At 40.0% G+C, this 27,975-nt stretch overlaps 3 protein-coding genes across 5 annotated transcripts in view; 2 read left to right on the top strand and 1 right to left on the bottom strand.

Moving 5' to 3' along the window:
- LOC117145456 (acetylcholine receptor subunit alpha-type acr-16) overlaps positions 1 to 25,451 on the top strand; it is a 76,468-nt gene extending 51,017 nt beyond the window's left edge. The window contains exons 4-13 of one of the 3 annotated variants that reach the window (XM_033311143.1): positions 3,307 to 3,416; positions 9,714 to 9,894; positions 11,126 to 11,201; positions 11,569 to 11,763; positions 12,535 to 12,621; positions 16,565 to 16,651; positions 20,637 to 20,746; positions 20,815 to 21,029; positions 21,093 to 21,266; positions 21,718 to 25,451. In XM_033311143.1, the coding sequence (XP_033167034.1) occupies positions 3,307 to 3,416; positions 9,714 to 9,894; positions 11,126 to 11,201; positions 11,569 to 11,763; positions 12,535 to 12,621; positions 16,565 to 16,651; positions 20,637 to 20,746; positions 20,815 to 21,029; positions 21,093 to 21,266; positions 21,718 to 21,802 (1,320 nt within the window). In that variant the 3' untranslated portion in view covers positions 21,803 to 25,451. The remainder of the gene's footprint in view (positions 1 to 3,306; positions 3,417 to 9,713; positions 9,895 to 11,125; positions 11,202 to 11,568; positions 11,764 to 12,534; positions 12,622 to 16,564; positions 16,652 to 20,636; positions 20,747 to 20,814; positions 21,030 to 21,092; positions 21,267 to 21,717) is intronic. The other 2 variants (XM_033311135.1, XM_033311128.1) reach the window with 2 other exon arrangements.
- Positions 25,452 to 25,745: 294 nt separating this feature from the next.
- LOC117151076 (zinc finger protein 236) lies at positions 25,746 to 26,881 on the top strand. The gene is made up of 2 exons (XM_033318320.1): positions 25,746 to 25,964; positions 26,018 to 26,881. The coding sequence occupies exons 1-2, from the start codon at positions 25,839 to 25,841 to the stop codon at positions 26,855 to 26,857; spliced, it is 966 nt and encodes a 321-aa protein (XP_033174211.1). The 5' UTR covers positions 25,746 to 25,838; the 3' UTR covers positions 26,858 to 26,881.
- LOC117151077 (alpha-ketoglutarate-dependent dioxygenase alkB homolog 4) lies at positions 26,869 to 27,933 on the bottom strand. The gene is made up of 2 exons (XM_033318321.1): positions 27,144 to 27,933; positions 26,869 to 27,084 (listed from the first exon to the last, which is right to left on the bottom strand). The coding sequence occupies exons 1-2, from the start codon at positions 27,866 to 27,868 to the stop codon at positions 26,895 to 26,897; spliced, it is 915 nt and encodes a 304-aa protein (XP_033174212.1). The 5' UTR covers positions 27,869 to 27,933; the 3' UTR covers positions 26,869 to 26,894.
- Between the last annotated feature and the right edge of the window lie 42 nt (positions 27,934 to 27,975).

Raw genomic sequence — 27,975 nt, 5'->3', positions numbered from 1 at the left:
TCTCATAACGAATCTTTGGCTTTCGTTGGTAAGTCTCAACTAAAACTCGCCATCATAAATCATAAACCTAAACCCCCAATTTAAATACTTACTTATAGCCTAAATCGTATTTTAAATAATGTGTATTCGCTTTAAACCTACTTAACCATAAATCGAACATCAAGGACTCTTTCTGTCTCCGTCCAGCAGAAAGTATATATATTTTATATATTCATATTCAATCTGCCGAATGCGTATCCTTCTAGTTGGTAGTACTGTACGCTGGATTCGGGCCAGATGGAGTCCGTTCTGATTATAATTTAAGCACACACGGTCCTAAGAGTTAATCGAGTTTTTGTTCCTCGTTGAAAGATTCATCTGAAATCCTGCTCCCCAAAGCTCTGTTGTAAAAAACGCTTAATGTAAGGACTATTTTTTCCGATTCTCTATCTCTTTTCTCCCTCTATCTCTCGTTGAGATTGCGTTGGCTTAGTTCGTGTGTGCGTTAAATTATTTAAACATCATCACTTAAATAAGTACCATTAAATACAAGCTTAAATACTGTAATAAATCGCTTATTTAAATACAAACCCACATACTCACAGACACAGCTAAATATATTAAAAAAAGATACCTTGATTTCCGACATTTCCTTTTATTCTCTTTGAATTTATAACTTTTCTAACTAGAGATCTACAAAGGCAATTAGTTTTTTTTCTGCAGCGAATAAATCCTTTTTTGACATTTTTATTTAGAACTCAATGCGAGTTGGCTTCTGTTTCTTTTCTACTAAGAGCAACTAAAAATCAAACACATAAACCGAATCGACCAGAAAAACATAACTCTAAGCAGAACCTAACCCGGCACAAAAAATACACAAGCCACCACACACACACACACATTTGCATGCCAGGAGATCGCATCGTGTAATGAGTCCTATCTGTATCTGTGTTGGTTCGTAATGTCCTATCTGTATCTGTGTTGGTTCGTCCTGCATGCCTTGCATTTACCTTTGTGTGAGTGCTTATCTCGTGTGTGTGAGCGTAAAAAGGTGATATATGCCTGCGGAAATGGACCGGTGTATTTCCGCTATTTTTTCGCACTTTTCCTTTCATTTCCGGTTAGACCCGGTTAATTTACGAAATTAATTAAATTATTTATTTAGCACACAAGTCGTTTGCAGTGACCGAATACACACCGGCATGGCGTCCAGAAATTTTAGTAATTTCGCAATTGCAATCAAACACAAAATACACATGAAATGCCGCATCTCGCCTGGTGCATTCGCCAATCGGCAAAATTTCAGTATTTATGATTGATGCATGGTCGAATCGAGGCGTTTATAAACTGTCGGTACTAGCCATTTGAGTGGTGTGTTCGAATGTGTGTCAATTCGGCACTCGCAACCGCAGACAAGCAGCTGGAATTCAAAATGCCAGTCCTTCCAGCTGTCGATAATGCCAGTTAACCGATTGTTGTTCTGCTCGACGGCCCAATTATGCCGTCAAATAGCAATTAAAAGCGGCAAATGAACGCAAAGGCCAACAGGAACAAAAGCGCGACCAGAAAATGGCCCAACAAAATCGATGACTATCAAACAATTTTTGTGGGCGGAGCAGCACTGCATTCTAAGCTTAAATTGCTTGATAGGGATATGGTTTATTATTTCATGTCAATTTAGGAATGGATTTTGATATACTCAAGCTGTTAATTAAAAACTACAGCTAATAACTGAGTTAATGTTAAAATAATGAAGGAGTTCCATTAAAAATACAGATGTGCTTTACCTTAAATTTTGTACCAACTTAATGACAGTGCTATAAACTCCCTATAGCTACAACACTTCAACCAAATGGTAATAGTTAATTTCAAACTAAAACTTGCCATAAGAGGATTGGATTTAGACCCCAGCGTTTAGCCACGCATCACTGAATGTGAGCTTCGCGGTAACTATTTCGCAAAATAATTGCCTCACTCGCGCATCAAAATCTGTGTCCTTCCGCCGGCGCACAAAGTGGCGAAATGTTTTTAGGAGCACAGAGCACATCCTTGCCACCTGCGAATGGGATGCCTGGAAACGAGGCATCTGTTTTTACAGCTGCCATAAAAACCGCACACAATAAAGTTGAAAGAGTTTTAAAGCAGATGCAGATAGCACATACGTAGGCAACCACTGTTACAATTTAATGCAGCACACGGGGAGTCATGGCATTTAATTAAAATTTTGTGATTTAAAAAGGACTGTGCTGCTTTTCTGTTTTTCCCGCTCTTCCCCCGCACTGAGACGTCGGTCCGAGGGGTCGTCGAGGACAATTGCTTGCTCTAAAAATGCCACAAATGTGTTAAATTATAAACATAACAGCGGCAACAACAGCAATAGGGCCAACATCAAGCCACGGCAAAGGCGAAACTTAGTAGAAGGGAAACTTTGCCGCTTTTATGACACGAACATGAACCACTTGTAGGAAAGCCACAAAACGTAGCGTGATGTGAAGGGGGAGGGGGGAGGGGCGCAGGACGCGGGACAGAATCGCGTTGCAGGAACCGCAGAGTGACACAAAGCACTGAACAACTGTTTGAATACAGACGAAAAAAAATTATAATATTTTATACATTTTTCTTTAGTTAGAACTATTATTATTACTCTACTAAATATTCAGCTGAATATTCAGCTTTTCAACACTAGAAAACCCAGACATAGGTTTCTAAGTATCGTATTTGTATCACTTTTTTATCGCTGTGCATCAATGAACAGGATCAGAAAAGAGCAAACGAGGAACGTTGATAAAACTTGTCTCATGTGCGGTTCCGTCGACGGGTGGCAGTGCAGGGGGGTTGACTTAGCCAGAAATTGTTGTCAAGTTGCACATTGTTGTATAATGCAGCAACTATGTGTGCCTGTGTGTGTAATACCCCCTGTGTGTGAGCGTACGTGACGCTGTGCGAGTGTGTGCGTACGTTGGCATGCTTTCGAGAGCAACAGCTTGCCAATCAGTTAGCAGAGTCGACCATCTTTTAGTCTTAGTCCTAGTCCTAGTGCGTATGGTAGTAGTAGTTGCATGTGTGTATGTTTGTACGTATGTGCATGTGCTCAGCAGTTGAGTAGATTTCATTTCAGAGTCCTTGCTTTTCCTCCAACTTACTTTTCATTCTATACCGTCCAAATGAACTTAGCCAAAGATATCCGTTTTCTTTTCCAAACATCACGTCGCATTTTTGTTTGAATTTTTAGTCGTTTTATTTGATAGCAATACATATATGTATATTGAAACCACTTGAGAGCCCCGAGCAATCTATATTAAAACTAATAAAAAACTGTCAACGCAGGAGTGGAACGACTACAATCTGCGCTGGAATGAAACGGAATACGGCGGGGTCAAGGACCTGCGAATCACGCCCAACAAGCTGTGGAAGCCCGACGTGCTCATGTACAACAGGTAAGTGATCTGTGTCCACTCCGACCGGACTCGATGTACCCGTAACCGAATAGAAAGGCTATCGCAGCCCAAGATGAACCAATGAAACTAATCTGAGAATCAGTATAAAAGTGTTTGCGCAATACATAATCAGCTACATAGAGCTATCTTAAGTCTAGGCATAGGATCGTATAGACCCAATATATATAATCCAATCACTGTAATACTCAAACAATGGTAAGTTAGGCTGACCAAAGTAAAAACCCACAACCATCGGAGATGAAGTCCCCAAAGACATTTTGTTATCGTTTCGTTTTGCGTTCAATTATAGCTATAGTTAAACTTAGTAAATACGTATTATGTAGTTGCACTTTAGTTTGATTTAAATAGATTACTAGCTAACCATTAGAGTTTTGGTAACTTGAAGGATCTGTTGAATAGGTTTCCAGATAGAGATACAAAACTCCATCTGAGGACTGTACTTTCAACAAAGCCAGTGAAGTTTTTGTTGCCTCTTAGTTTATAATATTGTTTGTATGGTTCGATTTGAGTTGGTTTTCTAATTGAAAACCATAATCCCCAGCATATTTAATACGTTTGCATACACTTTAGTTATGTATGACCCCATGTCCATATTCATAATTATATAACTATTATTATTATCGCATTATAACCCACTCGCTATTGTTTGTGTGTCTATATATATGTAAACAGTAATAGAGCAGTATAAAAAAAAGAAACAAATACGAAAATCGAAGTAAGCCGCAAATCAAACATGAAATTGTGTTTTTGATTCGGTGGCTAAATCGACTTTTCCCACCCGTATAATTACGATATTTGTGTTTCGATGTTATCCACTTATGATTTGCTTTCAATGTTTACGTTTCGAAAAGTGACTTAACCAAAAAATAAGGAAAAAAAAAGAAAAACAGAATAATTTCAATTTGTTTACTTCAATAAGAGTAGTTTACACGCAGTGGTTGTCTAGTGGGACTGTACATTGTCAGCTTGCCGTTGATGTGGGCCTCACATTGTAATTGGATTCGTAATGCTAACCGAACGTTGTATAACACATGAAATGCCTGAATTATCCAGCATTAACTAAACCAAACATCAAGCCATAAAAGCGAACTAAACCAAATGCGAAGTAACCGCAAAACAAGCTAAATAATCGCCCAGACTAAACTCCAGACAATTAAACCTTAACTTTAACATTGTTTAACCAGAATATTGCGCAAGTATTTTGTTCGAAACAGCCCGGTTCAAATTCCTCGAGGTATCGAGGACAGCGGTCTGTGGTCTGCTTTCCAGGAGTCAAGGACTCACACCTTTGCGTAGAATCCACCTTAACTCGAGCTCAAGTCAAAGTCCTCTCGCTCCATTTCCGAAAGACAATAACCACCTCAGAGATTGTTCAACAATATGCTGGTGTAATATTTCTGGTTAGACGTTCAGTACTTGAATTTATTTGGCCGACTACAAATACTGTAAAGCATTAATTAAAACCGAAAATGGAGAAAAATGTTTTTTGTCATACTCATACGTAGCTTGCAAAAAACAAAACCAGAAACCATCCAGACCATCACAAAAAAGGCAAAATAGATTTTCAAGTATTGTGCATGAGAAATCAAATCCCTCTTACTAAACAAAAGACTAAATAAAGCCGCATAAAAATAAAACCAAATGCAAAAAATATATTTAACCTAAATCCCCACCTCATCCCACAACTAAAACAGCTGCGATCCAGCCAGGTGGCAAAGAGAACCTTCACTTTGTCTGGACACCAGCTGCCACCACCCAACACCAACTAACCCACCCACATTCCATACACACACACATACACAAAAGACTTTACAACAAACACGATTAAATTAAATGTTAAAAGTATCTAAATAGAGAGTCCATCCCATATTAACCTACATATAAGCTAAAGCTAATTACATGCTCCTAACTCGAAAACTTAGCTAGGCTAGCTAAGCAAACCAATCAAGTTAATATTAAACCGAAGCACCAACAGATATTTTCCACCACAATATATATATATATATATCGATCGTGTCATCTCAGCATTTTAAACTAACAAAAATCATGAAATATCAAGAAAACATTATTATAAACTAAAAACTCTCGGATGACCGAAATTACGATGCACCTTCCAGTATAATAAATTATATTGTACATTTGAAAGCATTTAATCCGAATATAAATAAAATTTAAATATCAGCTTTTAAGTGAGATAACTTCTTTTGGATTAAAAAAGACTTGTCTGAAACTTTTTCTTTCCAATGAAATAACATTTTTAAGAAGCTTAAATAAGTTCAAGGCTTTTATCGATAATTGTTTTTACACATTTTTAGAAAGTGAAATATTTTGGAAGGCGCATCTGTGTATTTTATAATCCTTAAAGCAAATACCTAAAAGAAAGCCAATCTAATAAATTAATTTGCAATCGCTTTCACTAAATGTTAGTCTATATGTCCAACTAGTTAGTCTAGAAGTGTGAATGTGTGCGTGCCAATTTAAGCATAACATCGGTGGATTTCCACTAGTCCGGTTACTATGTTCACAGTCATGCATTCATCATACGCCCCGTACGCCGGTGCAAAAACATTTCAACAACAATTGCGATGGGAGTTCAAATTACAAATGTTTTTGGTCTCCTAACGAGTGTTAGATGCCCGCATCACTCATTGAAGTGCCTTGAATAATTGCCCTTTCATTTCTCATTTCGCCATTTTCCATTTCCCATTTTCCATTTCCCATTCGGTTGGCTTTTAAAATGTCCGCTTCAGCGAGTCTGTGTGTGTGTGTGTGTGCTCTGCTGCGGCGGTGTGCGAGTGTGTGTGTGCGTACTGCAATCACCAAAGTAATCAATTGTTATCGGTGTGCTATATATCGTTCATCTTAGCTATTTGTTCACTTGTGTATGTTCCTAAACAACAATAAATGATAATAAGCTCATGTTTCTCGGTTCTTGTTCGATGTCCAATTATAATCATCTCTATATACCCACCCCAGCTATTGCTGTATACTTACCCATAACTTTATATCTGTGTTTAATCGTCTAACTACCCAACCACCTATATAACCCACCTATATATAACCAAATATATACCTATATCTTTTGCCGTCTGTGTGTGTGCGTGTGCTTCGATGTGTTAACAGACAGGCGTCGAGGAATCATATGGCATACCCATTAAGTCTGCGTAAGTTAGCCTAAGTAGCAGTGTAAGCCCCAAACCGACTGCATGCACCCGATCCCCGCCAGAAACCTCATACATTTTCGGACCACAACTTCGGGGACACCTAATGAAGTAGCAGCTGTGGCTGCAGATGATGATTGCGGTGCTACTTTGTCCTGGGACAAATGACTGCGAGGGTATAACTCTATTTCTCTAGATTTATATCGCATTCAGCGTTTTTCCTTACCCACGGAATTATCTGCCAGATATCCCATATACGAAATGCATTCAGGCCGAGACAAAAAACGGTTGCCATCTCCACGTGCTCGTAAGCTAAAAAACTTCATTATGATATTTGCATATTTTTTTTGGTCAGATTTTCCTAGCTGCGTTGGGCCAACTGCACTGCTATTGCAGTGAATCCTTTTTGGTGCACAAGGCGGAAAAAAAAAATTCATAGAGAGAGCCACACAAATCCGTGTCCACCCGGGAGGGCTTAAACATTTTAAGCCATAACTTAAACGTCAAAATTTGTTGCCACATCCCCGTGTGACTAAAAACAACTTAAATGCCACAAGCCCCGAAAGCACAAAAACTGAGATCTGCGAACTGAAAGCCGCAAAAAGCGGACCCATACACGCATTTAGTCCGGCTCCAAACTTGGCTCAAATGAAGACAAACTGCTGCGGAGACTTTGGGCCGGATATAAATGCACCTGGCGGAGTGTCAGCTCGTGGCATTTGCAGAACTAATTGCAATTTATATTTGCCACTGCAGCACTGCAGCTTATTTAACCTAATGGCGGAGCAGGTGGTTCCGGTGGTCACACACACACCCACACACGGTTTACGCTTGATTGACGCACGGGGCGTGTTATTCCCCGGCTGCGAAATGGAATTTACATGTCACCCGAGAGCCGGCGAAACAAAAAAGAGCCCGACGGGAAACAATGAATCAGAACACGTACGCCCAGCTGCAGGTTTAATTTCCATGGCACGCAGCATCCGGCGTTGATTTCGCCGGAAAAAAAAGGGCATCGAATCGTTGGCAGGACCAGAGGCCAAGACAAAGGACGAGGCTGGAAATAAAAATCATATTGATTAGCTGACTGCTGGCTGGGGGGATAGTCAGGGGAAATCAGTAGATGGAGCCGAGCGGCCATGGAAGCGGCTGTCAACTTTGTTTGCTAATGAACTTGCCAGGACTTCGTCCAGGATTCGTGTCCCGGCAAGCGATAGAAGCCCCGCCCCATTGCCCAGGCAGTTTGCAAAGGATTTCTGCCAAATGGGCTCCGACAGACCTTCACTTCGTTTAATTTATTAATTCCTCCCCCCCAAACTCGACTAACATTTGGACCTAATTTGTATGCGTCGCCAGCGCTGCTAATGTGCGGCCATCATTTAGATCAATAGCCAGGCATTCACAGACACGGATATGGATACACAAAAAGTTTCCAAGCTGCTGGCGAGGATTGCTTCTGCCTCATTATTGGGGCGAATCAATCGACTACATCTCCTTCCTTCAGCTTATGCTGATTTCGGTCGCGGATTGAGATTCCTTTCACGGCTGATTAATTGAGATGCTGTACCTTTAACCACCGATGCCAGAAGCTTTCACTCTAATTGCAACATTATCTGTATATTTTTCAAAGCACCACAAGTCGCACAGCAGTTGAAAGTAAGCCGCAGCCCGAAAAGAAAAACCGAAAACTGAAAACTGACAGTGATCCGTGGCCCAAAACCGAATCCGAGTCGGAAGCCACGTCAATATTAATAAGGCCCAGAAAGCGAAAGAGAACGAAAAAAAGCAGGCGAATCTTTCACTTTTGAAATTAAAATGATTTTGAATGCGGGCAAAGTGATGAAGGTTGCGATGTCCGAAAAGGATTGACGTGCCAATTAGGTGTGAAAATTTAAATGTGCTGCAGCACCTTCGCTTCTAACAAGTTTGCTTGGTCGGAATGCTCACACCTGGTTGTCATATCAATTAGGTGTGACTCACATATACATTCTCGGTTTGGGTTAAGCGCCACCCAAGCCGCAATCTCTTAAGCCCAAGTGGACCACATATGCGTTTCGGTTTTCAGCTCGACCTGCCGCTAATCAGCGCACAAATACCCCCTAAATGCCACAGCAGTTGCATGTAAGCCTCGTTACTACGGGAAACACGCCCCAACAAGCCCTCAGAGTAACCACCCACATCATACAGCATAACCCATCCCAACATTGGGACATCATCGGCCCCATGTCATAGCCTCTTTGCGGTGACCGAAAAATGCAAAACAAAATTGTCCACAAAATGTTTACGCAACATTCTCGGCACTCCAGTCGAAATCAGAGCAGTAATTGCATTTTATTGCAGCTTTCGAGGGCAGCAGCAAAGTCAAGAGATACTCATACATAATGCACGCAAATATATACATACATATATATAGTATATATTCAATGATGGGTTTATATCTATAGCATGCTTTGCCCACATTTTTTGAGTGTCTGCTTAGGTTCATTTGCATATGCGCATATTGCTACTGACTGGATACTGGATAGTGGGTACAGAGATACAAAGATACGCACATAGCTAGAAAGATATTTGTATCCGGGCAGCCGCAGATTGCCTTTGCCATTTTCCGGTCCTGCTTCAAGTGTTATGTGGCAATAGAAATTCCGTTGGGGTCGACAAGCGCTGTTTGTGATCCATTACAGTAAACACCCCACGAAACAGACCAAAGTGAGCCCCATTAGCTTTAAGTAACATATGTATGTAAGTCTGCCCCCAGTAGAGTTTTGAGAACACATGGACTTTAAGACCACCACACAACCAGAACAACAGCCCACACACAAAATCCCCCAAGAATTCCCAGAATAGATATATATATTCCCCGAAAACTCCCAGCTCTAGTTATCTGGAGCATAGTCCACAGAAAACAAAAAACATTTTTAGTAGTTATGAAACAAGAGAATGACAAACTAAAGCGCAAGTCACATATAACCAAACAAAAAATCGATCAAAAAGTCACTAAATAATAAAAATACAATGGGATAACCGATGAATCGAACTGATTATTAACTTGATAAGCGAATAACAAAGCAATCGATCGAGACAATAATCCATTAAAACAAATTGTACAATAATCTAGCGCGGATGAGGGATTCGATGGCACGTATCACACCAACATTGTGGTCAAACATAACGGCAGTTGTCTGTACGTGCCCCCTGGTATCTTCAAGAGCACATGCAAGATAGACATCACGTGGTTCCCATTTGATGACCAACATTGCGAAATGAAATTCGGTAGTTGGACTTACGATGGAAATCAGGTAAAGTGGCAAACGACAAAATACACAGCAAAAAACAGCAAACAGTAACTAACAGCAACTAGTTCCAATAGTACAGTGAACGCTGGCTACACTAGGCAACACATCACATAATCCACACGAACACACAAACACCCGAACTTCAACACATTCCAACCCGAGCACGATCACGCTTTTGCCAATCACGAGACTCACGCACGAGGAAGCGCGAGGGAAGTCCAACATGCCGAGAGTTGACTGTAGCCAAAGCAATTACAAAATATAAAGAGCGTAGGATGATTTAATGTGTAGGGTTAGGACGGATTTGTAATTTCGTTTATATGCTTTTCCAAACTTCTATCTATTTCTCTCACCGTCTATCTCTATCCACCCAAACTTTCTTATAGTTTATCTCATGTCGAACAATTCTTTGCGTTTTTGCGAATTACAAAACCAAAAGATCGCAGTGTTATTAACAACACTGAACTGTACGAGGTACTGTGTGTCGGCTGAAATATTCAACTGAGATGTTTGAATATTTTATGCCCACACGCCGACAATAAGCTTAGCTTAAAAAGCAACCGCTCTCAACACTGGTCAGCTTTATTCAGTGTTGATAAGATCAGGTTGAGTTATTAAAGAAAGTCTTCCAAAATGGAATCATGTGTGGAAACGGTAGATTCTTTCACCGCAGAGAACTTCTGAAGTTTCAACTATTTTGCATGGTAGCAGGCAAAAACCACGCCCAAATTAATCAGCAACAGGCGAAATTTTGGACGACGTAAAGACTCTTAATGAAAGTCAACAAAGAAAAATATATATTTATACCAAAAGTAAAGGATGTTTTGAGAACGTCTTTGATTTACAGCGCTTTTATTTCCCACGTATTTTGCACCCACAAGAATTTACAAACCAATCTCAAAACAAATGAAAAGAATAAAAAATTATATATTTTGCTCGCTCTCTCTATCTCTCTCTCTTTCGTACACCTCGAACACATGCTATATCTGTACATAAATGTTGTTTCAATGTGGCTTATTGTAAAAACTCTTAACAAAATTCAACAACAAACTAAACTCTTAAATGTTCTCTTTCTCCAATTAAAAAAAATACAAAACTCAAACTCAAAACTCAATGACCAACCTCCAAAAAAACAAAACAAAAAATGTAAAAATTAATTTGCTAATTGCAAATTGATTTCCATTCCCTGTGAATACCCATGAAAAAACAATACAAAATATTGTTTGAAAATCAGTTGGATTTGGTTTTGAATTCCGAAGATGGAGGGGATCTTTCCGATTTCATAACAAATGGCGAGTGGTACTTGCTTGGTTAGTAAACAAACCTCATTACGCTTATTTCTCTAACTGTTATTTCGTTTGATCGTTGTCATTTGTAAATGTCTTATCAGCATAATCGCAATTGCAAAAGAAACCGCAAAACCTATTTATTTCACACATTGCTTGCCGAAAAATTGCTTCATAGACCATTATGATTTGCTTAGCTCCTGATTTCTTCGAACTAGTTTTACGATTAAGTGTATGTACATATCCTTGCGATCTCGATCGGAAGTCTAATCTGTAAAAATCTGTTGTACATACCTGTGTCCTTGTGTCTGTATGTGTATCCATGTTTGTGTCTTTGTCTCGATCCACGATATCCTTGCCCGAAGCTCACTAATCCAATTTTATCGTTCAGCCATGCCGGGAAAGAAGAATACGATAGTCTACGCCTGCTGCCCAGAACCATATGTCGATATCACCTTTACTATACAAATTCGTCGCCGTACATTATATTATTTTTTCAATTTAATCGTGCCATGTGTGCTAATCTCATCGATGGCCCTACTGGGCTTCACATTGCCGCCGGATTCGGGCGAGAAACTGACGCTGGGTGAGTATGCCAACCGAGTCGCGTTAGTCCAAACACAGAACCACCTCAGAACATATGTACCAATCGATCTGAATTGTATTATTCAACTTTCTAAATGCATTTTGTGAGTTTTTCAGCGGTGATTATCCCATTCCGAAATTACCAGTTCGAATCCCCATATGCATAGATATATGAGTTAGTTACAGAGTTAGGTTATCCGGCAGGTCGAGTTAAATCGAGTTATCTAGAGGTCAAGCAGCAAGGGTAGCGAAATGAGGCTAAGCTGGATTTAATTATCAAATAAAGATAAACCCCTAAACCCCTTTTAAAATCTACGTATTCCACGCTGCTTCTAACGATAGTCAGTCTATGCATGTTCTCTGTTCAGTTTTTAACTAAAGTATAAATACTCTTAAAAATCAACAAGTGTTTCCTTTTTGAAACTTTATAGAACCAAAATCCACCGCCAGTTTTATATGGTATTTTCAAAAAGATATAAAAGGGAAACACTTTTTTTGTGCTTTTAAAATGAACTAAAAGTCCCTGCTGTCCCGTGCAAAGATTAAATAAATACCACCTCTATAAACTCCATGAACCACCCATCCCGATAAAGGAGTTAAACTTAAACCTAATGCCGATGAGTAAAATGTATAACAGTACTTCTAATTTTTCGATAAATACTTACTAATGATAAAACTTATTCCGTAAACTTGATCTTTCAGTTTTCCGATGTGTTTTGCGTTCGACTTTGATTTAAATTGCGTTTTATATTTATTGTATCTCTTGTTGCAGGCGTAACTATACTACTATCATTAACAGTATTTCTAAACCTTGTCGCCGAGTCCATGCCGACAACGTCGGATGCTGTTCCTCTTATAGGTACACACACACGATATTAAAACGCTATAGCTTAAAGTACGGACCGATCGGTCGGACTATCGACCACTACTACCAGTGGCGAGCAGAAAGTCGTGCTGTGCTAATGCTGTTTTTAGTTAATCATTAGTTTTGCTACAGTAGTGCAATGAACTGAGAAACGAAAAAGAAACTAAAACCAAAACCAAAAACCTCTCACGAATACTAACAAATGAAACCGATCAGAAACGAATACGATATACCAATACCAATTAACTTAGCTCTCAACACTTCTGTAACTGTAACTGTTTTCTGTCTCACACCCACACACACACTGTCCCGAAAGCCCGGAAACCCACACTCCGGATATCCGGAACACCTCCACACGAATGAGGAATGATCAACAACTCCTAACTCTCCGTATGTTTGCCATAGATCTGTCCTAATCTTTCTGTAATCTCTGGACTCACACCTCGAGTGCCACCACCGAGCCACTGGATGTTGGATAGACTAGCCACACGAACTATATATGTTAGCCCCGAACACCACTGAAACCACTGCCAACACTGAACAACCACCACAGAACTCAGAACCCTTCCAAGTAGCCAAGTACCGTGTGCCATGTAAAGTACTCAAGTCGAGCCCGAGGAACACTTTCTTTCCGTCTTTCATAAGCTTTTCTCTCGCTTCTCCTACTAACCTTAGCTCATGGTCTTGTAAAGTCTTTTGCTATATACTTTTTGATAACTACTCGATCCCCATCTGGTTAATCGGGGTCACCCTCCGCTAGCTTTGACATAATCGGTATACGAACACACGACAAACACCCATCACCACTCCAATCAAAAGCCACAATCACAACTACTGCCACAACAACAGCCCAGCTACAAGTACAAATACAATTAAGAGAGTTTTTCGGTTCGATTTTGCTGTGTTTGCCCAAAAAAAATAAAAACAAATAAGGAACGAAAACCGTCCTATATAATCGGTTCCTAAGTTATTATTGTCGTTTTGTTGTTGCTTTGTTTGTTCGATTGTTTGTTGGATTCGTTTGCTTATCTACGTGTGCCTTTAGCTGATCCCTTTGTTTCGATCGTATCGTTTCGTTGGTCTCTTCAGTTCTTAGCCTGCCAACCCCAACCCAATGTTAAAACGAGCATACCCCGATCATCCTGTAAATAAGCTTGTCTTTAGTGTGACCTCGCCTCATCATCACGCTGGGACGAGTCCTCCTACCACACTTTCCCGCCCCAAATCATCCTTACTCTGAAAGCATAGCAGCATTTCAAAAACCGCATCAAAAACGTAGACAGAAATGCAATTAAAGAAAATGTATTTTAAATCTAGCCACAACTGTATATATACACAAATATCTAAAATGAGAAACTCTAAAAAATCCAACGAACCACCTTTTTTCGCTACCAAAAAAAAGTTATAAAAAAAAATATATATACAAATAGCTGAAGGAAAACCAAAGCCAAAAGGAAACAGCAAACCAGAAACGAAAACCAACTAACCAACTTACAAAAAAGCCCAACAGCTGAGTTAACCAGTTTCCCATTTTTTTGTTTGGTATTTTTCTTGGTCCGGTCAGACAAAAACATCAACAAACCATAAACGAAACAAGAGTGAAAGTGGTGGAAGGATTGCAGTGTGATTCGGCTCGAGGGCAGGCAGCCGCAGTTGCACTTACACTTATGTCCGGCACTGTTGCTGCTGTCAGTCCTCCGCAATCCCAACGGCCTTCTGGCCCAAAATTCAAATTCAATTGCAATACCCAACACCAGAGAACTCTGAATGCTGCCACGTAGAGTTGATACCCTGATTCCGTAATGCGTTAACCGTGTACAAGTTAGTGTTTAGACAGATATAATAGAATTTTGTATGGCGGTTAAAGCGAAACTTTGATACTTGGCTTGGTAGAGAGGAATAGCTAAGCTAGTTAGGCCAGAGAACCCGAATCACTGGGCACACGAATCAAAGCCGTTACTGTAGAGGCATCGCGGTAGGTATAGCTTTACCAGTTTGTAACCCTAGAGCTGTACAAATGCGCCTTAGGGGCAGTGCAGGGCTGCCCTCGAAACTAAGCATCTATGTTAACCATATGACTATATACCTATATATATATAAATATATATTTCGACACCGATCACCCACAAAAACCGAACACTGTAAATAGACAACACGATGAACAGACGTAAGTACACCGAACCACAAAAATACAAAAACACCACCGAACCACCAACAACCACTAAAAGAACAACCAGAACTTTTGTCGAACGCAGCAGCATGCAACTCAAAAAAAAATAAAATACAAAATGAGGCTAGAAACGAAAGCAATCCGATGCTTAACACCTTCTCAACACTCTGTCTTATCCCTATTTCGCTCTTGCTCCTTCAGTATATATATATATATCAGTTTGCCAATACCCAAATAGCTACTATATCTCTCCATCTTGTTCCGGCAAGAACTATTTGAGCTTGCACCCACTTATTCGCAAGAAACGAATCGAATTCTCACAACCAACAACTACCAACTAACTACCAGCCAACCACCCAACCACCCAGCCACTAACAACACCAAACTAATCTAGTCTTCTTGCTCAACAACCTGGAAATGTATCTATATCAATATTTAAAAAGCAAACACCAGTCATTTGCAACCCGTAAACTCCTGGCATCTAAACCGAACCCTCGAACCACATAGAACCGTAGAGCTAAACGAATCTCCAGATAAACGATAAACCCTAAACGAAACCAAAATCGAAGCAACATTTGAACTTGCATTTATGCAGATCCATTTGATCAGATGGTAGAGTTGCAACTCCACATAATATCGTATCGTTCATGATGTCGAGCCCATCATGCGTTCATATTATGTCATGTATCAATATATTAAACCGTTCCGAAACCGAATCCGAATCCGAAACCACCTTCCCAACCTCCAAGGAGGAGCAGCGGCCGAGGGGCATTGGGAAAATGATTTGCATGCGATGTGCGAGTTTTGCCCCTTTATAATGGTCTTCGCTCTCGCTTCCACACTCGTGCCGTCTCTTTCGCCGCGGCACGTAGCAAATTAAATGAGGCGCGCACGTGGGCGTGGCAAATTGGCAACACGTAGCGCAAGTGTAAAGGGGGGTGCCATCTTGCCATCTTGCCATCTTGCCACCTTGAGTCGACTTGGAGTTCAATTTACAAATATTCGCAGGCCAAGAAAAACTTGCGCTACTTTCAAAGTTTTTGCAGTCCCTCCTTTGCTGTACTAATGGGTCAAAGTTGGAAGGATGGTACCATCCCCGCCCCCTAAAAACCACTAAGCTCTTGAAAAGTTGAGTTTACTTTCTTTTTTTTTGCAAAAATTAATACTTTGAGATGTTGTGCACATTGTGTGCCCATTCTGTCAGTTGTATCTGACGTAAAAGAGGGAATTACTTCAGAGATTCAAGCCAAACACCATTGGGGTCAACTTTGAAAGAGCTCCCCCAGCTTATTATATATATACATTTATGTACCCACTTCCCCTCCAGGTCCCGGTTTCTGTTGGACCCCGTTTCCAATTTTGAGTTCGCAGCATACTCAGGCATATACTCATATCCACACTCAAGCACACCTCCATTCAGAGATCAAGATCAATGATACCTATAAATGCTAATTCTAAATAGCCAAAGATCCAAAAAGTCAATCTCCAATTTGTTCGGCCCGAAAGGCGCTGCGAAAAGAACCCAAACCTCGAACAGATACAAAGACACGGAACCTATACTGCCCCACTACTGAGCCTACATACATACATGTGTAACTAAGTCCAGCCAAAGTCCTCGATATGCCTACGAATACACGAAACACAGATACAGATACACTGGAACATACATAAACGTACGCTTTTTGATTTCCATTTTGATTGTGTCATTTGTTTTTGTGTGGTTGTTATTGTATTTTTCAAAACAAAAACGAAATTCTTTTGTTTCAGGAGTTACAATTCTTCTATCGCTCACAGTGTTTCTCAACCTTGTAGCTGAGACATTGCCCCAAGTATCTGATGCAATCCCCTTGTTAGGTAGCGATTGCATTTAAAACATACTTACCAAATGCAAATATATATTCAAATTTGTCAAAACAAAACCAAAGAATAATTAACAAAGTACTTAATATGATTTACACGTACACGCCTAAATATATGTGTATATATAGCCGTATATATACATATATATGTAACTACATATATATATTCATGAATATTATTGTTATTGTTGTTACCTATATATATACATATCTATTACGATTATATTACTCACACACATTGCTAAATTGTTCGCATATATAATCCCCAAACAAACCAAAGCCAAAAAGAAACCAAACCGAATTTAAACTTAAATAAAGTATTAGTCTAACCAACCAACCAAGTCAAACAGTATCCAACTCTAAAGTGACAAAGTTGTTAAATGTTATTTGTGTACGTCGTACTATGTTTACTAATTACAGCAACTTTGCTAAGTACTTACTAACTTAACTTAACTAAACCAAACCAAACTAAACCAAATCAATTCTAATTCTAATTCCAACTCGTTCTCTCTGTCCCACCATATCTTCTGAATCGTTCTGAACTTGAAGTTATAATATCAAATACAATATATATCGAAGCAGTTTCTTAGTTGATCATACTATCTTCTGTTGCCTCTACGTCTCTCTCTGTCTCTCTCTATCACTCCGCCTATATCCTAATATATTCATTTGAACAATCGACAATCTTTTTGGTTTGCTTCTTATTCAAGTCAGCTTAGATTAACAACAAGTCCCCAGCTAGCCAGCAATGAACACAGGTTAGGGCAGTCTTTTAAATGCTATCGTTATCTATATGTACTTCCGATCTATGCTTCCTTCACTTCCGTTTCCACTTTCTCTTCAACTTCTTCCTCAAAGCCTCGTTGAAGTTCGACTTATCGAAAATCGACGAAGCCGCACAAATGATCGATCAAATTCCCTTCAATATATATACTGAATTCCCTGAACTACAGCGACATTGCGTTGATGATGTAATAGATACACTAACTATCCTTTCATTCCAGTCCAATTTGCATATACTCAAAAATTCCAATTTAATAATAATCTATTTCATCGATGCGTCGTTTTGCCAAGTTCCTTCTACAAATATTCTACTCGTGCAAAACTAAATAAACGATTATGTATTCAATATATATCCGAACTATATAATATAACTGTTATGTATTGCAGTACACCTTGCTTGTACTCTTTTCGCTTCGTTCAAAACGTCACTCCCTCAATTTCAACCCATATGTAATTACAAAAGATACTTATGAGACAGATTTCAATGCAAGTGAGTTTGGGATAATACTTGTGAAAAGAAATGAAATACTATGCTAAATGATGTCGTCGTTGAAGACACAAGAAATAAATAGAAAGAAATCTATTACAAAAAAAGAAAGAAAGAAGTTTTATGTCTTGTATTGTATGATTTGACTTTTTTGCTAACAGCTTTGATTTGTGTTTGATTTGGTTCTATCACTCTCACTCTCACCATCACCGCCACCCAACTCACTCGCTCATGAATAGATAATCGAGTTTTGCATTGCTCCACCATCACAGTCACAATAAGAAGATATATTTTTCACCCTCAGTTTGTCCATGATTACTGTCACCATCTTGAAGCTCGTTCTCGTTATCGTTATCGTTATCGCTCGCTCACCCGTCACACAGGAAACTCTCAGTCATGACCACGACCACCCAGCCACCAACCACCCAACCACCCACGAACCACCCACAAGAAGCCACCCACACACGCTACTTCAACTATCTTAGCTATTGTCTGTGCCACCCAACCCCACGCAAGTCCACCGATCACATACGTATATCCAATCCACCCCCACCCTATGCGACCTCACCTTCGATAAACTTTTTGACCCATTTCTCGGAATGATATTTTTTGCTTGAGAACCTTTTGAGAACTCAAACTGCGAACGAAATCTTTTAAATATTAAATTGAATAATGCCTTATAATGTACATATACTCATATACTGATCGCTCGATTGCACAACTGGTATTGCAAAAATATCATTTCGCTGATATCCGCTTATTGTGTTCGTTTGTTGAAATGGGTCGCGGATTCGTTTGCTTACAGATAACAGATAACCACTGTCCACTTGGAATGCACCCACCATCCCCACCAACAAACAACGAATTAATCAAATATTTATATGCTTGAAGACCGGGCACTCCATATTCTTGTGTGCTAACTTGTGTGTTGTGTTCTCTGCGAGAAGGTTCAGCCAAAAAATATCATTTAATATTAACCCTCTGTGATCGATTTGATCAAGGACTCGCCTCTGTATCCCCATCCTGTTCTCCCCAAAACCCAATTAGAAACCAATGACACTGGGACCGAACTGCGAGACTGAAGAACCACTGCGATCTTCGAGACTTCCTGCACTCGATCCACTTGCACACGGAAACTGACCAAATTTGACCAAATATTTTGCAGGTGTCACTATACTACTGTCGCAAACAGTTTTCTCCCTGCTGGTCGGCAATGTCATAACGAAAACCAGCGAGGCTGTACCGCTCTTAGGTATTCGAACTTTCAATTGACTCGTTTGTAACTTTGAGTTTATCATTTCAAAACAAAAACAATCAACATCCAATCAAACTAAATTAAAATTCTAGAGCTTTAAAAAAAAAAAACAACTACCAAAACTCTTCTCTCTTTTAGCTGCTAAATCAAAAACAAATGAATATGAAAACCAAAAACGATTGTACAAAGTACTTATTAGACATAACGAAAGTTTGCGCTAAAAATCAAAAGTGAATCTTGTAAAAACCCAACTAGACCGACTAAAGTAGGTAAACGAATGTTAAGCGATGAAGAGCATGATCCAACTCCAACTGGATAAACACGAGATGCAGATGATGAACCACCAAGAGTATTTTTGGAACCCAAAACCCCAAACCCGAAAACTAACCCGAACCCAACTGAACAACCTCCGCTTCTTTAGACTTTTGGCTGAACCTCTTTGACTCTGCGAGAGACTCCAACTAACACGATAACCACACTCGATTCTATCCCGATTCTTTATCCGACTTTGCGAATGAGGGTGCTATAGCTTCGCTAGTCCACCCGTCCGCAAATCGGAATCGCTATGTACATATTTAATTCTTCGCTTAAGGTAACCGCAATTAGGCGTTGTTCCTCAAACCCAAGTATCAAAAGCCCACTAAAAGCAATGAACTAATGAAACCGATTACTCAATCATAATTACCTATTCAGAGAGCATACAGTAAACTGCAGAAACGCTAAATCAATTGCAAACACATAAACCGTTCGCCGAAGCAATTAAAATATCGATTCCCAGCATTCTCTAGAACAATTTAAAATTAACATACCCCGACACAGAAAACCAATGACCCCAGTCCACAAACAAATTGCTTGCTTTTCTTAGAGTAGAAGGAGCAAGGACAGTAAAGTCTCAAAAATAACATATTGGCATAGCCTAAATTGAGTATTATCAATAAAATAGATTTAATAGATTTAAAAGATCACATTTCAAAATAACCAATATAGAGGGATTTTACTGTCCTCTGTTTCGAGTTTGTCTTCAATTCCTAAAGCCATACTAGCGCATGACTCTTAATCAAAACAATTCACACTAAAGTGCATGCAGAGAATGAAACCTAAAAGTATTTAGTAATAATCCAAACGTAGTGGCTTTCACTAGGCATTACTTAGTAGCATCCGCAACGTAAAGTAACGTGCGTAACGTAACGTAGTCACAGCATTGTAACAACACAGTAATTTTGATTACGCTACTTTCTCTAATCGTAAATCTAACCAAAGTCTTTCATGAAATGAAGCTAAACTAAAGTAATGTTGTACTATTTTTGTAAATTATTATTTCGAGCTTCTGTTCTTAGTGTTTTGATGATTTTGAGAGACCCCAGAGCACCACTCTAATATAGGCATTTTCTCTGCTCTCTGTTCACCCCACAAACTGCCATCCGCAAACCCAAAATTCCGCACCTGAATCCTTAGGCACCTACTTCAATTGCATCATGTTCATGGTCGCATCGTCGGTGGTGCTGACAGTAGTGGTGCTCAACTACCACCATCGCACAGCGGACATTCACGAGATGCCACCGTGGGTGAGTCCCCCATCACTTATGCCACTCACTGTTCCCCCGTTTGATTGCCGTACTTCCTCCATAACCAGATCAAGTCCGTTTTCCTACAATGGCTGCCCTGGATCTTGCGAATGGGTCGACCCGGCCGCAAGATCACACGCAAAACAATACTATTAAGCAATCGCATGAAGGAGCTGGAACTGAAGGAGCGCTCCTCCAAGTCGCTGCTGGCCAATGTCCTCGACATCGACGACGACTTCCGGCACACAATATCTGGCTCCCAGACCGCCATTGGCTCGTCGGCGTAAGTTCTACTCTTAATTAAGAGTTAAGTGTTCCTTATTAAAATGTAAATTGAAATCTGCAGCAGCTTCGGTCGGCCCACAACGGTGGAGGAGCACCACACGGCCATCGGCTGCAATCACAAAGATCTTCATCTAATTCTCAAAGAATTGCAATTTATTACGGCGCGGATGCGCAAAGCTGACGACGAAGCGGAATTGATCGGCGATTGGAAGTTCGCGGCAATGGTTGTGGATAGGTAAGAATGTAAAAATGCCCTCGGTTTGTTAAAACAAACATTTAACTATCAGAATGAAGTTACTTTTAGAAATAATATCTGATAGAGCACTGCTTTGTAATATTTCCAACCACTATACCACTATCCATCCGCACTCACCCACACACTAATGGACTTTAAGATATGTACTCGCGAATGGGTGTGAATTTATTGAACCAAAACCGGCAGCATTTGACAGGCGCCTGCTGTGCACGTCAAACAATAAGGCCACACGACTTCCGGCGGGATAAACGCACACAGACGCAGTGCCTCACGCACGCACGCATACAACAGCATACACACACACACACACACTCACCCGTGCACGTGGCGCAAATATTGAAAGATGGCCGACTGCCGGCCGCCATTTTGTTTGGCAGCCCTGCTGATTTGTTTGCTAACCCAGCGCTTTGCTTGCTCTTCTACTCCACAGATTTTGTTTAATTGTTTTCACGCTCTTCACGATTATTGCAACGGTTACGGTGCTGCTCTCCGCTCCGCACATAATCGTGCAATAAGGACGCTCGAATTAGGCCATTAAGCTACGGATACGTCGGAAGCATCGGCAGACGGGAGATGCCTAGTTAAGTTCTTTTTCAAAAACCAAAAACTAGCAAAGCTGCTTCAAAACAAAGCAAACAAACAACAAAGAAAACTACAAAAAAAAAATAAAACCAAAAAATTGTTAATTACATTTTTAAGTAAAGACAAAGAGCAAAACGAAAATGTTGCAAGAAAAAAAAAACAAAAAAGAAACCAAACAAAATCATGTACTAAAAAATATTTTATGGACAAACCAAACAAAAAAGCAAAAATTACTGCCGTACAAGAACCGAAAAAGTGTTAAGTAAGCTACACACACACACACAAAATTATAAGAGTTAAGCAAACAACAATTCGGTTAGGGATAGCGTAAAAAAAGAAGCAGCAGGACGAAAAGGACAACAAGGAAACATCGCGGGACAGGACACTCAAAAGTTACATGACACAGACACACTCACATACATCTAGGTAATTGTATGTACAATAACAGAGTTATAAGTTAATTAATATGCTCAGTTGTTATAATTTATGTAAGGTGAGCAGACGACACACAAACACACAGACACAGCTACACCTAAGATATATGATATATGTATAAGATATTGTTCCTATGAGACATTAGATATGTATTTAAAATGGCAACACACTCACGTACAGATGAGACACACCGACACTGAAGCACTTAATTGACAAATGCAAAAACAAGGGAATGAAACCATTTATTCGCAGGAAAGGACGAAAACAGGATAGGCACATAAGGACAGTTGAGGGATTGAGGGGTAAAAGTTACGGTCTGATGACCCTTTGTTGTCTGCATTTTTGAGCTCTAATATTTTCGCTTTCGGTTTTCATTTCGGGATCACGTGGACCAACACTATTTTGTTTGATTTCCTTCATTCCAGTTTGCAAACAAAATATGATCCCAGTGAAGAAACCCTTGCGAAATCCCATTTGATTACATACTCACTTCGGTTTTACTTTTACATCTTTTGGAACGCTTTTGGAGAGATATTTGCAAGATAGCTGATTGTAAATGGTAACAAACTGACACATAATAATGGATATAAACAAAGGTCTATATATACATACATATACTCATAGTGAATTGAATTAATTTTTAAAAGACGCATTCACGAACACGGGGAAGGGGAAGCATGTTCGTTGAACATCATGTTTTTAGAAAATTTATTGTTGAAATATTGTAGCGAATTGAGTAAGCATTAAGGGCGAATGAAACCGAGTTATGGTCACCAATTAATTAGTCAAAGTAATAATAAACGGAAATTGAAAACCAGAGATCCCAAAACCGAACTAGCAATACAAGAACAACAGGTGTATATATATTTTATGACACATATATCACCGCATATATACATACACATATATATAAATATATATATATGGATATATTTTTAATAAAACAATACGGAATCGAGCAAAACTAAAGACACTAAGCAAAAGAAGCTAAGCAGCGCAAGAACAGAAACCCACTAAGCAAAACCCATAAAAACCAACCAACCGATCCTAACAAAATGCCACTCGAAATCACAAGATAAAATCACAATTTTGTTGGAAATTTCGCATAGTTTTCGGATGAGTTCTCTTTGTCTATATCTATGTACTCACGTATACCCCTGTGTATTCCTAGAAACGAGCTTCGAATTTTGTCTACTTTACTCTGCTCTCCCCCCAAAAAAAGAAACACAAAGCAAAACAGTGATATTTACGGTATAGCCCCCAAAAAGACGAACTCAAACACTCTTTCCGGAACCCACCTAAGAAACCTTGAAACGTGAATGTTTTCTACACAAAAACCAAAATCAATGAAAAACCTACCTCCTTGTCGAATGAGAACGATAATGATCGAAGGACGATGAAGCATAGAAACACTGCCGAGTTAATCGCACTCCCCACTCCCCTCGTCAAAAAAAAAAACGAACCCATTTTCTTATTTTCGTCCTGCCAAAGAGAATTTCTAACAGAATTGTGTGACGAGCAACCACTTTTGATAGCCAGACGTAAAGTTTACTTAACGGATAAACCAGATCGGCCCTATACATAGCCACTATGCCCGATGTCAAAATTTCAGAATGTCAGATTGTCAGAAGGAATCCAATCGAGTGCTTAAATCAACTGAAGGAACTGCAGATCAGATTTAAGCGTTTAATGTGTATACACTCACTTTGTATGGTTTATTTGCATTTAGGTACATTTAAATTTAGATTTGATATGAGACGACTTTTACTTGCGCCCAGAGCGATGGGTAATCCTACCGAAAACTGCTCTGTCCCCATGAGGTTGTTGTTTTTCGAGGTGCGAATTCCAGTTGAAATTGAGATCTTGAGTTGAAGTTTCACAATCAGAATCAGAATAAGAATAAGATGTGGAGAGATAGAGAGAGTTGCGGAGGGTGTGTGCATTTTAAATTTAATTTTTTTATAATTAATTTAGTGCTAATCTTTGAGCAGCTAGGCGCATAATTAGAACTACGTATATGTGTATGGATGTCTTTTTGATAAAAAGAAGCTGTTTTAAGAAGCAAACCATTTTCTACACTCTTTAAAAGATTGAACTCTACATGTACGAGATTATGTATAATACAAGTAATAATAATTTAGCGTTAACTAGGCAATTATAAAATGCGGTGACCTGCAAAAGGAGCCATAAACTAAGCGTCCTACATTAGGAGAGGTCGACCTTCGACCTCAGCGATTACCAGAGATAAAGTTAATGCGATAGTGCAGTTGCGAGAGGGAAGGCGAAAACTAAAACGATAAACGAATTTAAAATTGATAATGAAAATGAAATTACCACTAAACCAAACTTGTAGCAAGGCCAAGAGCTTTTTCATTTGAAAACTCTACTACTCACTTACGACTTACCTACTTTGCAAGTATTAACTAATTTCCTCTGATCAGAGTTACACGCAATCGCGAAATGCAAAAAGCTAATTACAAAACGGTTGGTACACGCCCAAAACACACACAGTCAGACATGGAAAATGAAAAATGAAAGCATTCGAATTGTTCGTATTACAAACAAAAAATAAAAAATAAAGAAATCAGCAAACCGAAGAGTTCGAGTTTCGTTTCAATTGCACTCCGCATGTTCTCAAACCCCCCAGGGCAATTAAACAGAGTTCCACAATAAATAGCGCATTAAAAACCGATTCGAGAAATACTTTTTTAAACAAGGCAAATATATTTAAAATTAGCATTTAACTAAACGACAACAAAAACTTAGTCTATAAACCGCGAATGTTTAGCACTAAACTGACCCGAGCAGAAATCTGCCAGCCAACCCGAATCCAAATCCAAGACTCCGCCTGTGTCCCAAGTCTAACTACCACATCAATTTAAATAGCTAATTGCATAATTATTAAACCGTTACTGAATTTCTGTCGATTGCCAATCGCGAAAAAGAAAACCATAAAATCTTCCCGAATATTATGCATGTAAAAAAGGAAATGGCTAAGTCAAAAACCAAAAAAATTAGCAAAAAGTCTGTTGTCGATAAGAATTATTGGCAGACAAATAACTTTCGTCACATTGACGATAATAAATAATTTTAAGTGAAAAACCAAGGAATTAATTGATTTAAATAATAAACAAATTAATATTAAAAATCGAGAGACATGATTGCAACAAAAACACAAAAAACTGAATAAATATTTATTTTGAAAAGAGAATTGAAACGACCAGTGGTTTTTTTAATTACAAACTTTGGGGAGATATATGTTTAAGAACATTATTCTTTATTCTCTCTTTTTGAAGATTTGAAAAGTAACAGCTTGTCATCGATTTTAAAATGCAGTACGACCGTAATTGGACTGCCACAATACTAAATACTAATACTAATACTGAAACATACTAAATTATATTCATCGCAATAACTTCTGAAGAACGTGAACCTAACAGTATTCAGTCACACTGTTGTTTACATGTTTGTATTTCATTGAATGTATTTATATTTACATTACAATTTATTCACATTAATTAAATAATAAAACCCATGGACCTGCGCAAACTGTGCCGCATTTGCTTCGTGGACAGCGCTTCGGTGGATATACGGGAGCACAGGAGCAGCGGCAGTTCGGATCAGACAGTCCTCCAGCTGATAGAAGCCATGTTCGGCTGGGTAAGACTCTCGAAATGGCTCAAACATTACTAAATACGTTTAATATTCAACAGAACATAGCACTTAATCTTACTGAGGAGCTGCCCATGATCTGTAATGATTGCCTGGAGGATTGCCTGCAGCAGTACGCCTTCTTCAGGAAGCTAACTTTCGCGAATCAGCAGCTACTGCAGCTCTACAACGAGGCGGAGGTAGAAATGTGCCAAGTTAAGATGGACGCAGCGGAGGAAGAGCCCGAAAACCAGGCTGATGAGGAATTCGAGATGCTGGAGGAATTTGTACCACTGGATTATGTGGTTCTAGAACCCGATCGTCCAACGGAAACAAGACAATCGAGGAGAAGGACGGATAGCGGTCCGAAACCCTCTCAAAGGCTGGCCAACCAAGACTCGCTGATTGTCTCCGAGTTTTTACCTGCCACCACAGCCCAACCAAGACTGGATCTATCCGACTCTCAGCTGGAGCAGCTGGAATCCCCAGCATACGAAATCCGCACCGTGGACTATGCTGCCGTCGAACTGAAACACTATAACCTGGACGAGTACAACGAGGCCAATCGCCTGCTAGACGTGGAGCCCAGTGGCAGCCAGGCCATCTACAAGTGCCAGTACTGTCCACTGGCTTACGCCTCGCCTCAGTATCTGAAAACTCATGTGCGCAATTCGCACGTCTGCAAGTACTGCACCACCGCCTTCGCCAAGGTTCGCGATCTCAATGAGCATATTCGGCAGAAGCATCCGCATCACCAGTGCGTCGTCTGCTCCAATCACTTTAGTACCAGCAGCAATCTAAGGGCTCACTTAAAGAAAATTCATGGAGTTCAGCTGCCCGCGCAGGTGGCACTGCTGGATTACAGGCCAGCCAGTCAGGATCGTGATAATCCGCGCTCCTAATAAAGATTATATTACATAGTTACATTGATCTTGTTTGCTAGTTTATTTGCCAGAATATCTGAGACTTCTCTCGGACAGGATCTCCCTTCTGGATGTCTGCTCCATTGATGTACATGGGCGTAAACTCCCGGTAGGCTACACAAACGCGGCGCTCTTGGACATCCTCGCGTAGTACAGAATGCTCAAACTGGTACCTCGCTGGTCCATACAAAACTATCAGGGAGAGGCTGCAAAGGAAGGATAGTAAATTTACGTAGAAGAGTGGACAATAAACAGGTCAACTTACTTTGGCATAGGTATGCGCAGCACCTTTCCCTCAAAAGTTGCAAGTTGGTCATCTGTCAGCAGAGGCGCCAATAGTTCATCTTCGTAGCTAGCCACCAGGTCCAAGTTGTACTTGCCCTGTTGTTGGACTTCGTACGGCGTCAGAGTGAGCACTGAGTCGCCGAGGCAGTTTACAGTGACCACACGCTCGCCCCAGATCCAGCAATCGTCCACGTGCGGATCTATGCTGGCTCCTTTGCTGGGCTCGTACTCCAGGGAGCACTGTTCAATGGTCTGGAAGCCACGAAGAAGGGGAACGTCTTCAAAGCGCCGTTGCACATATTCCGTAGTCCTGGGGAATCCTGCAAAGGAACCCAACCGCAGTTTGCGCTTTTTAAAGTTGGTCTTGGGTCCGAAGTTCTGTTTTCGCCTGCCGCTCTGCGAGATGTCCCATGGCAGGTCATCCAAGTCGGCTATAAGTTGGGCGCCCTCATCCACGCTAAGAAATTCCTCCTGCACCAGGATGCCCGGCAGTGGGAGGCCCTCATCTTTTTTGTGATTTTCATGATCCTTTTGGACTTGATTGGTATCCCAACCGGGCTGCAGAAGATCGCACTGGATACAGTAGGACAAAGCTTCCAGTTGCTGGAATTGCTCCTGTAGCGAGGTCTTCGCTATCTGAAAGTCCTGTTCGCAGCTCAAGCAGGTGCGCACGCCCTTACAACCGCAAGGACGAATTGTATTCATCCTGAAGTTGCGCAAAAACACGTTAATAACAAACAGACTGCCAGTGTGACCGGATGTTTATGCTATACCGGCTTTGGTATCGTAATAAAATACCAATCATATGTTTG

This window comes from Drosophila mauritiana, chromosome 2L (genome assembly GCF_004382145.1).
Source record: "Drosophila mauritiana strain mau12 chromosome 2L, ASM438214v1, whole genome shotgun sequence".
NCBI lineage: Eukaryota > Metazoa > Arthropoda > Insecta > Diptera > Drosophilidae > Drosophila > Drosophila mauritiana.
The sequence above is the reverse complement of the archived record's forward strand: the minus strand, read 5'-3'. Positions and strand labels throughout refer to the sequence as shown.